Below are 16,131 nucleotides of genomic sequence, written 5' to 3' on the forward strand. Positions count from 1 at the left end.
TAGCCATCCAGAATTAATTGCTTTGACTCTTAGAACAAATAAAGCACCAAGCCCACAGCTCCTGCCCAAAGTCCGTCTCACAGCCATACCAGGTCCTGGGCCTCACCCCCAGGACAGGGCTAAGGGAAAGCCCAACCTCAGGGGTGCCTGTCAGACTCTGCCAGGACTGGGGTGCTCATATAATCAAGTCAAGGGGCTGCAATGGAAGGGGAGAGGAAGGGGCTCCTCTGAAAACGGCAGTCGGGAGGTGCCACAGCCTAGGCACCCCTCCCACCCCTCCACTGCCTGAGGGCAGGCATCAGAGAAAGCTGCTGGGCCCCAAAGCCTGACCCCAGTGGGTAGGGGAGGGAAGGAGGGCCCACAGTTCTCAAGCAGAAGAGTGGAAGAACACAGAGCTTCTTCAGGTCGCACAGCTGCACAGCAGGGAGGTTCCAGATGCCCCATGCTCCTGGTTGTTGGCTCTAAACCAGCAGGGGGTGCCTGGCCCACAAGGTCCAGGCGCTGCCACCAGGTGCCCTCTGGTGGCCAGGCTGGTTAGAGCCAGAGGGCAACCGTGGATCTCCCCCAACCCCTTCCAGGGGAGGGGACACTGCTGGGCCTCCTCCCCTAAGCCAGGGTTCCAGCAGCATGAGTGAAAATCCAAAGGGATGGGGACATCAGCAGCCGTGGGTCTGGCTAGGGCACACCCTGACCAGCAAGGTGAACCAGTGGTGACATCAGTGAGCACAACACCCAGCCCATGAAATACCCCCCTACCCACCCCCAATCACCAAGGAGTAACCAGGCCTAGGGAGGGGGTGGCACCTGCCCAAGGTCACCCGAAAACAGGCGATGCCAGGTTGGCCTGACTCCTCCTCCTGCTGCCCTGCCCTCTGTCCCTCCAGCTGCTCATCCGTAGACTGGGAAGACTTCCCTCCCAGGCCAGCTGAGATGCAAAGAGGCCAGCCAGGAGTTAAAAAGTATAAAGTGCAAATATCAGCTGGCTTTTATTGAAGGCCTACTGTGTGCTGGGCATCACGTCTGCAAGGGTCCACTCCCAGTTCCCTGCACTTCCCACTGGCCAGGGAAAAGGGTGCTGGTGAGACACAAACATCGACCTGGGGAGGGGGCTGAGGTGGAGGTAGAAGGTGGCAGAGGGACCCAAGCGGCTGAGTCTTCAGGGAGGGCAGGGCTCCCTGGGTCTGTCTGCTGCGCTTGAAACTGAAGGCTGGGGAGCCACCTCCTTCCTTGCACCCCAGGCCCTGAGTCAGGCAGGGGCATGTGAGTCCTGCCCTTTTGTTATGTGACCTTCGAAGAATGAGACCCATCTCTGAGTGGTTTCTCCTGACATAAGACAGGTCCAGAGGACAGAGCGGCCATGCCTAAGGTGGTAGTCAGGTCTCCACTGGATCTATGGCTCTGGCCAGCAGTCTCCTCCTCTGCTCCCCAGGCAGTGGTGGCCTGTTTCTGGGTGCCCCTTTGGAGCCACCACCTGGACCTGGTAGGACAAGAGGGGAGGAAGAGAGAAACAGAAAGAACTAGAGTCAGAGAGAATCAGAGAGAGACAGACACTGACAGATATAAACAGACCAGAGATAGGCAGAGAGAGAAACAGCTAGAGAGAGACACAGAGATAGCCACAGACAGACAGAGGAGAGTCAAGATAGCTGAGAAGGAGAAAAGAGAGACCCAGACACAGTCATGCCATAGAAGGGGAGAGAAAGCCCAGGCGCATGGGCCTCACCTAGAGCTCGTCCCGGGGGTGGGGGCGGAGGCTGTGCCCACTGCTGCCAGCCAGGTCCACGCGGGGGCCGCGCAGGGTCTTTTGAGAGCCACTCCAGCTGATGAGGCGGCCGCTATCGTCGTCCCAGGGGGAGGATGTCTCCGTGTCACTGAGCCATTCAGCATCCCCTGCATAGTGGGTGGGGGCAGCGAGCAGGGGCCGGGCCGAGAAGGCCCGCAAGTCCCGTGGCCAGAAGTGTGCCTTGTACTGCTCGCTGTGAGGTGGGAGGACAGCTCAGGGGGGCTGAGGTGGGCCCCTCCTCCCAAACTGCATGCCAGCCCAAGCCGGCCACCTCACCTGCCAGAAGCACCCCCCTGCCCTCCCCATCTAGTCTTCACAAGTCCTGTAGCCCTGAGAGGTGGGATTTCTACTATCCACATTTTCCAGATGGGGGAAACTGAGGCTCAGAACAGGGAAGTTATTTGATTAAAAACCATACTGGCAGTCCAGAATTCACACCTAGGTTGGTCTGACTCCAGCGCTAGGCAGGGCTATTCCTTGGTGACCTGGAACTCAGCCTCCCCGGCTGCCCACTGACCCTGCCCTACCACGCCGCTGCCCTGCCCCCGACTGAGCCTCACTTGGGGTGCCGGTCAAACATGATGGGCAGGAACTCATCCACGGGCAGCATGCGGTGCAGGGGCTGGGAGGCCAGCAGCTTGCGGGCACCCGCCTGGCTCAGGGTGTATGCCAGCGTCCAGTAGGAGTACCCAGCCACCACCAGGCCTGGCAGCCCCTCCACAGCAACCTCCTCCTCGGGGTTCACCTGCTTCCGGCCGAGGTAGCTGCAGGTGACACCATGGGTCCCAGGTGTAGGTCCTAGAGTATCATGGGACCCTCTCCCAACCCCCTCCTTCAGGGCCAGGCTCTGGTGGGGAGGGCTGGCCATGACCCAAAGCAGAAAGAGACAGACTCCAAGGCCGCCTGCCCCCCTCCCTTGCCCATAGAGATGCAGGCTGCCTACATCAGGTCCCATGGAAGTTTCTCTGCCTCCACCTCCTCCATCAGCTGCTCTAGACGCCCCTTGAAGTTGCTCTCAAAGCGCACGTCGTCCTCAAACACCACGACCTTGGCCAGGCCCCTGGCAACCACCTGTGGTACATGGTGGGGTGGGAGGTGGCTCTTCAGATTTGAGCTATCCCCTTCCCACCTGGCTAAAGCAGAAAGACTCCTCCTGGCTTCAGTTATATTCCAAATGCTCAGCCCTGGCCATGTCATGCAGCTGCTCCAAAGCCTGCTGGGGCTCCCTCTGCCTGGGACTAAAATCCCAACCTCACTCTGGTATTCAAAGCCCCTAGGTCCCCAGTCTAGCTCTCCAAATAGAATCTTGATGGTAGTCATGACCCACGCTACATTCACTGAGTGCTACTATATCTCAGGGGCCCCAGGGAGACAGGAGACATGATGATCTCCCTGTTGTGGAAAGGAGATGGACACACAGCCAAGAAGTGGCAGGACCAGATTGCAACCTGCATCTGCTGGACTCCAGGGCCCAGTTCCTCACTTTGGCCTCCTGAGATTTCCTAGAGGAAACTGGGCTGGGTAGGGGTAGGGGAAGAACCCAGCCCCCAACATCCCAAAGAAAAAATACTTTTTGCAACTTTTGGAAATGTAAAAAAGGGCTGGCGTGGTAGCTCAGTTGGTTAGAGGGTGGTGCTGATAACACCAAGTTCCAGGGTTCGACCCTGTACCAGCCAACTGCAAAAAACAAACAAAACCTGTGAAATCAGCTCAGTAAATGGTGAACTATGTCATCCTTCAATTTGTTCAGAGGGCCGAACCCGTGGCTCACTCGGGAGAGTGCGGCGCTGGGAGCGCCGAGGCCGCAGGTTCGGATCCTATGCAGGGATGGCTGGTGCGCTCACTGGCTGAGCGCGGTGTGGGCGACACCAAGCCAAGGGTTACGATCCCCTTACGGGTCACAAAAAACAAAAACAAACAAACAAAAAAACCCAATTTGTTCAGAGATGGTAAAAATAAGTGCAAATATAAATACAAGTTCACACACACATGCACATATATTTTGGCTGCAGTAGAAAATAAAAATGAGGAGTGTCCTGGGGGGTGCCCCCAGAGAGCCCCCTTCCTCTCTCAGCTACTCTCCATGAGTATGCCCCCAGCCCTGGGGGCCGAGGCTTCCTGGCCAAGTGCTGAGCAAGCCCTGGCCTTCCTTCTCAGTGGTCCTAAACACACCTTCCTGCCTCAGGGCCTTTGCCCCACCGTCTTCCTCTGCCAAGAAGGCTCTTCTCTCCGCTCTTCAATGGCAAGGCCCACACTGACGTCCTGCACCAGGCCAGGAGGTGGGGCCAGTCCACCCTCTCAGAACAGCCTTGTAAGCTTGGTTCTTTCTAATTTCTGTGCCCCGCTCTGGTCCCTGAGCCCCAGGAGGATCCCCCTATTGCAGGAAGGAAACAGACATGCATTTTTCTTGTTCCCCTCTGTGTTCTCAGAGCAGAACATGTCCTAGCACATAGCAGGTGTTCAACAGAGGCTGTGCAATGGATAAAGGTACCCCTCAGTGGTGCCCAGTACAGTGTTGAACACAGAGGAGGTTCAAAGCTGCTGGCTGGATCTTCATGAATGTTCATTCATTCACTCACTTACTCATTCACTCCAGTGCTGGGCAGAGAGCCATGGAGAAGACAAACCAGCTCCTGCTCTCCCAGAGGGTGCACATCCTCACCTCCTCCCAGATGGAGTAGTGGCTGAGGAAGCAGCCCACCTCGCCCTTGGTCAGCGTGCGGCCCGAGTAGGGGTCCTGGTAGCCAGGGAGCAGGTCCACGCCAAGGCTCCTGATGACACTAGTGTTGAGCATTCTAAAGGACACAAGTGAAATGGGGTTAGGGGTGCCAGCCAGAGACCCCCTGCAGAGGGGCCTGGCTTGTGCATGTTGGGGACAGCCACCCTGGGGTCTGGTTTGAAGGTTTGTAATGCTTTTGTGTGGCTGAAGCTGTCAGTGACTGGACCTGGGGAACCATAGCCACCTCAGGAAGCCAGTTATGACAGCACAGGGGTGACCCTTGGGGGAAGGGGGGTGTGGCGACTGCCTGAGCGGGAAGCACTCTAGCATGAATGCGGGGAACATAGTAGATATTTCTTGGGCAGAGGCCCAAGCAAAGGGTGGACAGCCTGCAGTCAGAAAAGTTGGGGGCTTGAGGCAAACAGCAGCAGCATATAGGGCTGTGTGACCCCTGGTGGCCAGAAGAGCCTGGCCTCTGGACTCCCCTGGGGAACATGCTGACCTGCCCCACCCCCACCCATCAGGGACCTAAGTCCAGGATGGAGGATAATAAGACTGAAGATACCCAATCCTTTGGAATACTTACTATTGGGCCCTAGCTAAATCTTTACTGAACCCTTACAAAACCCTAAGAACAAGGCACAATTATTTGCCATTTATACAGTAGGGCTGAGAGATAGGGATAACTAGCCAGAGGTCACACAGCTGGTTAGTGGCAGTGCTGGAACCCAGGCCCTGGAGCTTAAACACTGCACACTCCTCCCTCTGGCAGATGAGGTGGTGAGGGAAGACGTCTTGTCCTGTGCTTGTCTGACCTGGAACTCCCTGAGACTCAGGCCCTATTTGGATACCTCCTGGAACAGGAAACTCATTCAACTGCTTTTCCCACTCCCAGGCAGCTCAGAGATGGACCACGTTGCCCCCCAAATTCCCAGGAACCCCTCCCCAGGAAGCCTCACCGGCCATCCACAGCATCCACCACACGTCCAGAGATCTCCATCTCCCAGAGCGAGCTGAGCATGCGCTCACGGCGGTCAGGCCTGCGGGCCAGGCTGATAACAAAGACCTGGAGGAGGCAGCAGCGTGGGTGCAGGGGGAGTGGGTGGGGAGAGCCCATGCACCTCCTGACCCCAATCCCGCAGGCTGGGGAGACTTACCTCATTAAATCCCATCTTGCTGGGCTTCTTCGGGGGCCGAGACACGTGAGCTGAGGCCTGCATGGGGGGCCCATCCACTGCAAAGGGAAATACCCCCCATCATGAGTCTCTACTGCCTCCTATTAGCAGGGACCCTGGAGTCCTAGCCCTCTGCCTCATTCCTGCCTGGCAGGGAGGGCCTTCTGAGATCACCGAATCTACCTGCCCCCAGTAGAGATGGGGAGACTAAGGCCCAATGGGGAAAGGAACTTGCTCAGAGTCATGGAACGAGGCAAAAGCAAGGCTAGAACCCCAAGCCCGACGTTCACTGAAGTCTGGGGCCTAGGAAAAGAGGCACCAAGGGGAGGCAGAGAGCCACAGCAGCAGGTGGCCAGAACAGGCTCCAGTCCTCACCCAGCGCTTCCAAAATCAGGTGGATGAAGTTGACCCTCTCGTTCTCCAGTCCCTGGTGAGATTTCACAGGCACGTTCATGTACCCATAACGGTGCTCATTGCACACGTGGACTGAGACCCCTACAGAGAGAGACTGAGTGAGTGCTGGAGTTGGGGGGTAGGGCTCTCAGAACCCAGCCCAGAAGTCCTAGGCCCAGTACTCCCAGTGACCCAATGTGTGAGTCTTCTCTGAGACTCAGTTACCCCACCTGTGGGACTGGAGACAGAAAGGGCCTGGCTCATGCAATATCTAAGGGGTCTTTCTACTGAGATGGCTTATTCATTCCACAAACCTGTCTAGGGTACCTGCTGGGCACTGAGGATACGGTGGTGAGCAAGACAGAGTCCATGCCCTTGAGGGATCAAAGTGAGAAAGGAGCAGGCAAACTCCCACCTGACTACAGTCACATAATTCCAGCAAGCCCTGCTTCTCCATCCTCTAAATCCTCCCACCTCTCCCCATACCTGCTCCCCTGCCCTGATCCAAGCACCATCACCTTTTGCCCAGATCCCTACACTGCACCCCACACCCTCTGGTGCTCCCCTCCATGTGTCTTCTATCTGGCAACAATAGTGATCTTTTTTCACCCCTTCACTATTTGTCACCTTTATTATAATTATCCTCAGGGCAGGTGCAAAGCCCATGCCCAGCTAACCCCATGCCCAGTATGGGACCAAGCCTCAGTCCACTTCTCGAATTACATTCTCCACTGCCTTCTCAAGAACGTTACTCCAACATTAGTGTCTCTGTCTCATGCTCATCTTCAACTCTTTCTCAGGACTGGATTTATCCCATCCACACCCAAAGGCTTTCTAGTGACTTTCATCTTAAAAATAACTACCAAAACCAGAGTGATCTTTTCATTGTGCAAATCTGATCCCATGACCCTCTATGGCTGACCAACACTCTCAGGTTAAAGACCAGATGCTCACCTGCCAGGTCCACATAGGCTGGCCCCTGCCTACCTTTCCTGCCTCAGCTTGGTCTGTGCCCCCTCGCTCATGGTGCTCCAGTTATCTACCTTCTTATGTTCCCTCCTACCACAGGGCCTTTGCATCTGCTGGTCCCTCAGCCTGAAAGAATCTGTTCTGCTCGGTTTGCCTTGTTAATGCCTGCCCATACTTTAGATCTCAGCGCCAAAGTTTGCTTGCTCCAGGAAGCCTTCCTTGACCAGGTCAACTCTAGTCTAAGCTCCCAGAGCACCTATAACCAAGAAGTTCTTCTTCCTGTCACAGTTGTGATTGGACATTGATTTGTGTGGTCCTTTGATCGACCGATCTGGGGGCTCCAGAAGGGCAGGAACTGTCTGAGTTTACTCACCACTGTCTCCCTAGTGCCTGGCACATAGCAGATGCTCCATAAATATTTGCCTAGTGAAGGAATACATGAAAATGCCATGATGGGGACAGCCAAAAGAAGGGCATCTAACCCACTGGGTTCAAGAAAGGCTATGATCCAAAGGACAAACAGGAGTTAACAGGATGAAATAAGGAGCAAGAAAGGGCATGCTAAACAGCATGGGAACAGCATGTGCAAAGGCCCAGAGGCCTCTAAGGAATGCTCAAAGAGGGCTGGTCCTCACCAGCAGCCTGACAGGCATAAGCGAAGACGATGATGTCGTCGAAGGGCCAAGTGTAGTTGGGATGAGGGGGGTAGAAGGCGAGCTGGGATGCCCCCTCAGCCCCCAGCGATACCAGGAAGGTAGAGTGGACCATGGGGACTCGGAAGCAGCCTCGGTGCTGGCGATTCTTGGTGGGGAAGTACTCGGCTGTGCGGCGGTAGTAGCCCTGGGGAAGGGAGATGCCCTGGGCTGTGAGAGGGCTCCCCCTGACACGCCCCACAGACTCTGAGGCCTTCAGGCTCTCTGGTCTGCAAGTCTCTCCTCCGTGGCCTTACCTGGGGGGTGATCCCACACCAGAAGTTGGAGTAGTAGGTCTGGGAGTCCAGCATTGGGGCCACCACTGGCAGCCTCTGCTCCATCAGAAGCCGCAGTGTCTGGTTGTTGGTCAGAATGTTGTCTGTGTCTGCAAACTTTGGGGAGGGGGATGTCATAGGCCTCAGCCCTATCTGGACTGCAGTCCCCCAAGGAATTCACTGTCTGGGATCCTTCCAGATTGCCAGAGACCCAGAGTGACTCCTAGGATCCAATGGGAGTTCCCTTAGAGAGGTCTAACCAAAAATCCCAGTAGATCTGTTTCTGGACCAAGGATCTAATCTGGGGCACTGGCTCAAGGACTGGGTCCAGAGATTATGATTACATCTGAGTTGCTGATCTAATAACCTTATCTGAGATCTGGCTTAGGGAATGGATCTAAAGACCGACTCTGAGCTGTAGTCCAGGGATCCAGGCTTTAGCCCAGGAATCTCGGATCAATATATATCCTGGGATCTTTCTCAGGGATCCAAGTTTAGTACCTAGCCTGAGCTCAAACATAGGGATCCAAGCTCAACATTTGGTCTGGGCTCTGGCCCAGGTAGCCAGCTGAAGGATCCAGCCCACAGGTGGCTCAGTCACACCAAGATTTCTGTCAGGGACAAATACCACCACCTTTCAGAAGCCCAATCCTAGGCGCCAGGCTTCCTTACCAGGATGTAGTCAGCCCCCCAGCCCCTGGCAAAGGTCAGGGCTTCCTGCTTCAACTCCATCAGAAACTGGTGCCTTTCTTTGGTCCAGTGCTTGGGACCCTCTTCGTCTGGGTAGGGCCTGAGGGGGTAAAAAGATAAAATGTTCCCATGCCGTAGGTGCCTCTCCCTCTCTGCAGGGCAGGGAACAGAGGCCTGGCCTGGTGTGGCACTGGGCTGTCCCTTTTACTCTCTGGGTTGAACTGTTCTCCATCTTCCCCAGCACCCATCCCCTCAGATCGCCACCTGGGCTCCCCCTCAGGTCTCCAGACCACAGCTGCATAGTCATCGCCCACAGCTGCCAGCCACTCCTGCAGTATCTCTGTGGTGTTGTCTATGTTGTGGTCCGTGGCACACCTGGGGACACAGGAGGAAAAAGGGTGAGAGGGTACAGGCACAGAAGGACTGAATACAAGGCAGCCTTGACCCCAAAGCAACAACACCTTCAAGACCATCCTCCCCTGGGAGTGGTGGTGGGTAGGTGTGCTACAGCAGAGCACACAGGGAGGCAGGACAGCCCCTCCCTGCTGTGTGGCTTCAGGCAAGTCCCATCCCTCCCTGGGCTTCACTTCCTCCCTCTGTAATTTTAAGCTGTCCTGCCTCCATCATGAGTCAAGATAAGACGACCACTGCATTTTGAAAGGTGAAAAGTCCCTCAACCTTAAGGATCACACCTGACACATCCCTGGTTTCCTTCCTTCCTTGCTGAGTGATCACAGGCCAGCCCTTACACCCTCTGAATCAGGACTAGTCAGAAGAGCTGCTGCTTTCCTACACCCACAAGTTGTAATAAGGACCAAAGCACGCTGTGGGCATCTCTGAGAAGTGCTGATGGGCCCCAACTCTTGCCTCACAGCACAGCCTTCCCTCTCCTGGGGAAGGGACTCCCATACTGGAGGTGGGGGGCTCAGCCAAGAACCCAGGTTTTAGGTGATGCTGCCCCTTTAAGCCAATTCCCCAGCCACCGAAGACTGTGAAGACTAACTACGTGTCAAGTCTCATAGGGGTGGGAACTAACTAACTCCCAAACTGTGGTAATTGTGGGCAGCCTCCCCAGGCCATGGCTCCACCCCCAACCCAACTTTGGTGTGTTGTGGGGGGTGGTTTGTCATTTTTTGCAGTTTAACCCCAGCTTCAGCTTGGGACTCCTCTCTGTTCTGGCTTCGATAGACGGGGGTGTTGTGGCCTCTGATTCCAGTGCCACAGAGACACGGGGTGCGGGAGGGGGGTTCCAGGGAGGAAGCGCTGCACTTGGCTGACAGGACCCAGCCCCTCTCCCCGAGAGAGGCTGGCACCAGCCCATTGGGAGAGGGAGCCAGTCCGACTCCCTGCACAGCATGGAGCTGAGGGCTGACAGCACCCCCACCTGCTCCCCAGGGACTTCCAGCCTGGCGATCCCTGCCACGCCGGGCCCCAGAGGACTCCCGAGGTTCTGTCTGCCCCACTCCAAGTCAAACCAACCACAGGTCCCGCAGGGGTTGAATTTGGGCTCTGAGAGCTGAGGTAAAAAGGACTGCCCCAACTTATACCCAGGGGAGGCCCCAAGAGGTGGAGTACGTAGTCAGAAGGAGAATAGGTGTCCCTGGGTAGACCTAGGGCCTCAGAGGCCTGTCCTTGCCCGCCAGGGGGATAGAGGTCCCGTCCTCGGGCAGGGGTCTGTGGAGGGCCCGTCTGGGAGGAGAGAGACCTGTCTGGTGGTGTTTGGGGGCGGAGCGGCCTGCGAGGGTCGGGGGTAGGTGTCCAGTGGGTGCCAACGCCCGGGTCTCTCTCACCAGAGGGCCAGTCTGGCCCGGGGGTAGTCCAGCCGCTCCAGCGCGCCCAGGTAGTGGGGCAGTGAGTGCTCGGCATTGCGGGCCAGGATGGCTAGGACCACGGCGGGCAGCGGCGGCTCCGCGACGTCCGCAGCCTCGAGCCGCGGCCCCAGCAGGAGCAGCAGCCGGAGCAGCGGGGCGGCGGGGGCAGCGCGCATGGCGGGCGCTCGGGCGGCGGCGGCGGCCCCCGGGGCTCCCCGCCCGGCCGAGGGGAGTGGGCGGAGCGGCCGGCCGGGGCGGGGCCTGGGGCCCGGGAGGGGCTGGGGTGGACCCGGAGGGGGCCGGGGGGAGCGTACCCCCCAAACGGGGGGCCCCCACTCCCCACCCCTGAGCGTGGATTCTCATGTTTCCTCTCCTCGGCCTGGGGCACCAGCGGGTCAGGCCTGGAGACCTGCCCCCGATGCGACCCAGGAGCAGCCCCTCCCGGCTGCCCCCCAGGGGTGAAGGGGGGAGGTGGGGAGGGTCTGGGGTGACGGCATCGAAGCCGGCCGGCGTCTGAAAACGCTCGACTCCTCGAATCCCTGAGCTGAACACCCCGAATCCGGACTCCCCTGAATCCGGATTCCTAGGCCATCCACCCCTCGGACCTTAGCCGCAGACCCCACGGGGAGGGACTGACTCGGCCGCGGCCTTTCCGGGGCTCCCCGGCTCCCGCCCCCTGGTCCGCCCCCGAGCGCCCTCTGGCGGTTGCAGACAGGAGCTTCGCAGACCGGCAAGGCGACGCGGGGACAGGAGAGGGAAACCCAGCCAGGGGCGGGAGCGGGATCCCCCTGACCTGGGCGCGCCATCCCGCGGCAGTCCGTGCCTGGCGTCCCCCGCGCGTCAAGGTCCTCGCCTCGGTCGCCAGCACCAGCACCGCTCCGGTCCTTTGAAAAAGCAAAGCCCACTCACACTGAGTGTAGAACTACATCTTTGACGGTGCCAGGGCCCCGCTCCAAAGCAGGGGATAAGCCTCCCCTGGGGCAGAGACGGGCGTCCTAGGACCCTGCTGGGGTGGGAGAGGGACGAAAAGGGGAGGAGCCTGGAGGCACCAGAAGTGGGTTCTAGCTGGCTATCTGCCACCGACCTCAGGTCCCTTTCCCTGAGCCTCAGGTCCTCACCAGGATAACACCACCTATCTGGGAGGGTCCACAAGGCTTCCTTGAGAGAATGAAAGCACTTGAGGCTTTTCTCTGAGTGGAGCCTGACACGCAGGAAGAGCTCCAGGGGTTGGAAGATGGGACTGGAGACGAGAGAGGCTCCCCCTCATTCATCCTCCCACCACCAAGAAGGTCTGCTTTCCTATGAACACCTTTGGGTCTCTCTTCAGCCTCTTCCCAGGGTTAGGGACCGGGACTAGGCCTGTGCACACTACCTCCACTGGGAGGGGAGGGGCAGGGTCCCAGCAAGGAATGGACTTACCTAGAGACAGGGCAGCATGTGGGGGCATTGAACTCTCCAGTCCCGAGCTCCAGCCCGGTTCCAAAGCCTCCACCAGTCTCCAGTCATAGCTTCCAGCCGGGGCCATTTCCAGGCCAGTGGCGCTGGTATGAGAAGGGCCCAACGTCCCCTGGAAGAATCTTGGAGAGATACAAGAGTCCGCTCCTTGCATGGTAGCCTCTGGCAACGAGAATGGGTATTCTCTTTCTAAAGCAAAGCAGTGTCCTCTACCTCGCCTATCCGAGGGTCATTCTAGAGCCTCTGCCTGTCCTATTGGTCATGGAGGTGCTATGGTCTGAATGTTTGTGATCTCTGAAATTGATATGTTGAAACCGAATCACTAATGCCATGCTATTAAGCGATGGGACCTTTGGAAGGTGATCAGGTCATGAGGGCTCCACGCTCAAGAATGGAATTAGCAGTCTTATAAAAGAGGCCTGAGGGAGTGTTCACCCCTTCTGCCACATGAGAACATGGCTAAGAAGCACCATCTATGAGGAAAGGGCTCTCGCCAGATGCTGAATCTACCAGCACATTGATCTTGGACTTCCCAGTCTCTAGAACTGTGAGCAATCAATTTCTGTTGTTTATAAATTACCCAGTCTAAAGCATTTTGTTATGGCAGCAGGAATGGACTATGGCCAGGGGCTTCAGATCCTTCCTTTCCTCCTCCTGCCCCCAATGCATTGGCCCCTCCCATCTCCTCCTCCCTACCTCCCCAGTCCACCTCATGGTCCAGCCTGTCACTCACTCCCCTGCCCCAGGGTTTGCCCATCAGCCCTGTCTGGAAAAACCCTACAGCCATCTTGCTTTGGGGTGGGTTGGGACTACTGCAAACCTATGATCCCCACCCTCAGCTGGGCTCCCATCCTGCCCAACAGTCCAGTTTCCCCGCACTTCCTGTCCCTTCTCCTCAGTGTCATTTCAAATGCCCCCAGTCTCCTCAAGCTCCCACTCCATTCCCCCTCTCTGCCAGCAAGGATCTCCCTGCTGCTTTTTGGAGAAAATAGAAGCTATCACCTGAGAATTCTCATTTCCACCCTACAAACCTTCCCGCCCCCCCACCCCCAGCCAGCCTCTGTTCTTCCTGCCTGTTACAAAGGAAGTGGCACCACCTCCTCACAACAGACCCACCCCTGGCCTCCAGGCCCCATACTGTGCCCGTGTCCCTTTGTCTGTCCTGTATTCCTAAACTCCCTTTTTTTTTTTTTTTTTTTTTGTCTTTTTGTGACCGGTAAGGGGATCACAACCCTTGGTGTGGTGTTGTCAGCACCACGCTCAGCCAGTGAGCTAACCGGCCATCCCTATATGGGATCCGAACCCGGGGCCTTGGTGTTATCAGCACCGCACTCTCCCGAGTGAGCCACGGGCTGGCCCCCCTAACCTCCCTTTCTAATGAATCCTTCCTTCCACATTCCAAAGGAATTGAATCTCCCCCAACATAAAATAAGAAAAACCCCAGGCACCTGCATGGCCTTCAGCTGCGCCCCTAACTCTCTCCCTCCGAACCTCTTGAACAGAGAATCTGTACATTGCTCCCTCGCACTTCCAAACTTCCTTCCCTTCACTGCCTGACACATGTCAGGGCTGCTCCAGACAAGCTGTTCCCGCGAGACCAGCGTCCTCCAGTCACTCCCCCTCTGGTGGACACTTCCTCCTCATCCCTCATTCAAGAGGGCTCAGCCTTCCTTCAGAGGCCACTCTCTCTTTCTGGAAACATGACATGTATCTCTCTCTTTTTTTTTTTTAAAGATAACCGGTAAAGGGATCTTAACCCTTGGCTTGGTGTTGTCAGCACCATGCTCAGCCCATGAGCGAACCGGCCATCCCTATATAGGGATCCAAACCCATGGCCTTGGTGTTATCAGCACCACATTCTCCCGAGTGAGCCACGGGCCAGCCCTATGACATGTATCTCAACTGTCCACCTGGACTCAAACTCCACCTGTCCAAAACAGAACCCCAATCTTTCCCCCAAACCTGCTCCCTCCCATTCTAGGGAAAGTCACCTCTGCCCACCCAGTCCCTCAAGATGGAGAACTGGGGATTGCGATCGCTCTGTCTCCATCACCAACTCCCTCACCTCATCCTGGCCAGGCTGCCTCATCCACGGCTTCTGCACATGACCACCTCTTTCTTCTGCACTGCCGCTTGCCTGGCTCAGGGCATCAGCATCATTCACCTGGGCCAGTGCACTGCCAGGTGCCCTCCTCCCCAGGCTATCTCCTTGGAAACCATTTGCACTCAGCAGCCCTTTCTGAAACACCTGATGTAATACCTTCAGGGGCTGCCCATTGCCCTCAGCATAGATTCAAACTTGTCAGGGGCAACGAGTTCCTGCACGGCCTGCCTGCAGCACTTCCAACACCTCTGATCTCCACCCCTGCCCCCCAATCTTCTGCTCCAGGCAAATTGGACAATTTAAAGTTTCCAGAACACTTCATGCTTTTGGACCTTCCCACATCCTTTTTTCCTTTTTTCCCTTGGTCCCTCTGCCTGCACTAGTCTTTCCCTTCCTGGACAACTCTTTGTTGCAGACCCTGCCGTCTCAGCTTAAACTTCCTTTCTCTGGAAAGCCTTCCTTGATGTCATGTCTGGGGGACATACCCCTACATGGCATCCCATATGATCTTGTTCATTCAGCAAGTATCTATTGAGCACATACTGTATGCAGGTAGAACAAGCAAACTGATAAATGAATTGGTAATTTCAAGGAATGGTAAATGCTATGAACAAACTAAAACAAGTGAACAAGAACTGAGAGTAGCACCATTCAGACAGAGAGGTCAGGGAAGACATTTCAGAGCCTAAGGAGGAGGAAGTCAAGGAAGGATCTGAGGAAAGAGTGTTCAGATGGAGGGGACAGGTAGGGCAAAGGTCCTGAGGTGGGAACAAGCAAGGGAGCAAGTGTGGTTGTAGCAAAGTAAGTGTGGGGGGGTTGGTAAGAGGTGAGGTCAGATAGGAGGGCATGGCCAGCTCAGCCAGGGCTTTGAAGCCATGGCACAGTTTTGGATTTTCTTAAAAAGTGCAATAGATAGAAAGACATTGAGGGGGTATATCAGAGGAGTGATGTGATTTGTCTTAAAAAGATTGCTCTGGCTGCAGCTCAGAAGGTGGATATGGTGGCAAGGATGCAGGCCAGGAGACCCCAGGACTGGGAGAGATGATTCTGGTGGGCAGAGTGGAGATGTGTGGCAGCAGAGCCCACACACCTTGTGGGATCAGATGTGGGAGGCAGAGCGAGGAATCAGGATGACTTTTGCAAGTAGCTTGGATGGGTGGGTCAGGTACTGAATGGGGAAGACTCAAGAAGGAGCAGGTGGAATATGAAAATCGGGACCTTTTTATTTATTTTTTTAAAGATGACCAGTAAGGGGATCTTAACTTGACTTGGTGTTGTCAGCACCATGCTCACCCAGTGAGCTAACCGACCATCCGTATATGGGATCTGAACCCGTCGCCTTGGTGTTATCAGCACCACATTCTCCTAAGTGAGCCATGGGCCGGCCGCTGAAAATTGGGACCTTATTTTGAGCTGCCTTTTAGACCTCCAGGTGAGAGATCACGTTCCTCCACGTTCACCATTCAATCCCCAGCCCTAGAGCAGGGCTTGAGGGCAGAGGGTGGGCTCTCAATAGAAATATGATGGGGTCACTGACTGAGGTGGGCTGATCATAAACCTGTGGCCCCACTACATTCATTTTTTGCCCCCAAATGTAATAATAAAACATACTTTGCAAAGGTAATATTGGCCAAATTCATAGAAATTCTAAAGCTGTGGTACTCAAAGCATGGTCCCCGCAACACCAACATCAGTCTCACTTGGAAATTGTTAGAAATGCAAATTCTTAGGCCTTTCCCCATACCTATTGAATCAGAAACTCCAGGAGTGGAAGTCAAGCAATCTATTTTAAAGAGACTTCCAGGTAACTGTGATGCAGGCTAAAGTTTGAAACTGCTGTTCTTTGGGGCCTAAGGCCTCATTATCTGGGTCATGTAGGGTACACACCTGGAAAAAATGATTGTTGGGCTCATCTGGCTGGGTAGGATCCAGACCAGAGGGACCAACACCCAGTTGGGCTCAGGATTCTTCTCCCAGAGCATCCTCACGCCCTTCATCCATTGTAATTCTGCCTAGAGCCAGGTGGTGGCGCAAGCACCTTAGGCGTCACTCTGGCTTCTTGCAA

The 16,131-nt window shown here is 56.0% G+C and overlaps 1 protein-coding gene across 3 annotated transcripts; it reads right to left on the bottom strand.

Moving 5' to 3' along the window:
- Positions 1-962: 962 nt before the first annotated feature.
- Positions 963-10,707, bottom strand: CERCAM (cerebral endothelial cell adhesion molecule). 3 transcript variants are annotated; one of them, XM_063082159.1, is made up of 13 exons: positions 10,487-10,707; positions 8,961-9,071; positions 8,679-8,796; positions 7,989-8,123; positions 7,675-7,879; positions 6,053-6,172; positions 5,660-5,736; positions 5,462-5,568; positions 4,485-4,578; positions 2,727-2,854; positions 2,344-2,547; positions 1,724-1,976; positions 963-1,477 (listed from the first exon to the last, which is right to left on the bottom strand). In XM_063082159.1, the coding sequence occupies exons 1-12, from the start codon at positions 10,681-10,683 to the stop codon at positions 1,724-1,726; spliced, it is 1,749 nt and encodes a 582-aa protein (XP_062938229.1). In that variant the 5' UTR covers positions 10,684-10,707; the 3' UTR covers positions 963-1,477. The 3 variants fall into 3 exon arrangements, with proteins under 3 accessions (XP_062938229.1, XP_062938228.1, XP_062938230.1); XM_063082158.1 differs by having other exon boundaries at positions 4,446-4,578; positions 10,487-10,706; XM_063082160.1 differs by lacking the exon at positions 6,053-6,172 and having other exon boundaries at positions 4,446-4,578.
- Positions 10,708-16,131: the final 5,424 nt, after the last annotated feature.

The sequence above is a fragment of the Cynocephalus volans genome, chromosome 17 (genome assembly GCF_027409185.1).
Source record: "Cynocephalus volans isolate mCynVol1 chromosome 17, mCynVol1.pri, whole genome shotgun sequence".
In the NCBI taxonomy this organism is placed as follows: Eukaryota; Metazoa; Chordata; class Mammalia; order Dermoptera; family Cynocephalidae; genus Cynocephalus; species Cynocephalus volans.

Excerpts from the sequence above, each read along its gene's own strand:
- CERCAM (XM_063082158.1), bottom strand. The coding sequence starts at position 10,683 with ATGCGCGCTGCCCCCGCCGCCCCGCTGCTCCGGCTGCTGCTCCTGCTG. Across the intron at positions 8,124-8,678 it reads GGGGGGCTGACTACATCCTG|TTTGCAGACACAGACAACAT; the intron begins GTAAGGAAGCCT and ends CCCTCCCCAAAG. Across the intron at positions 7,880-7,988 it reads GGTGTGGGATCACCCCCCAG|GGCTACTACCGCCGCACAGC; the intron begins GTAAGGCCACGG and ends TCCCTTCCCCAG.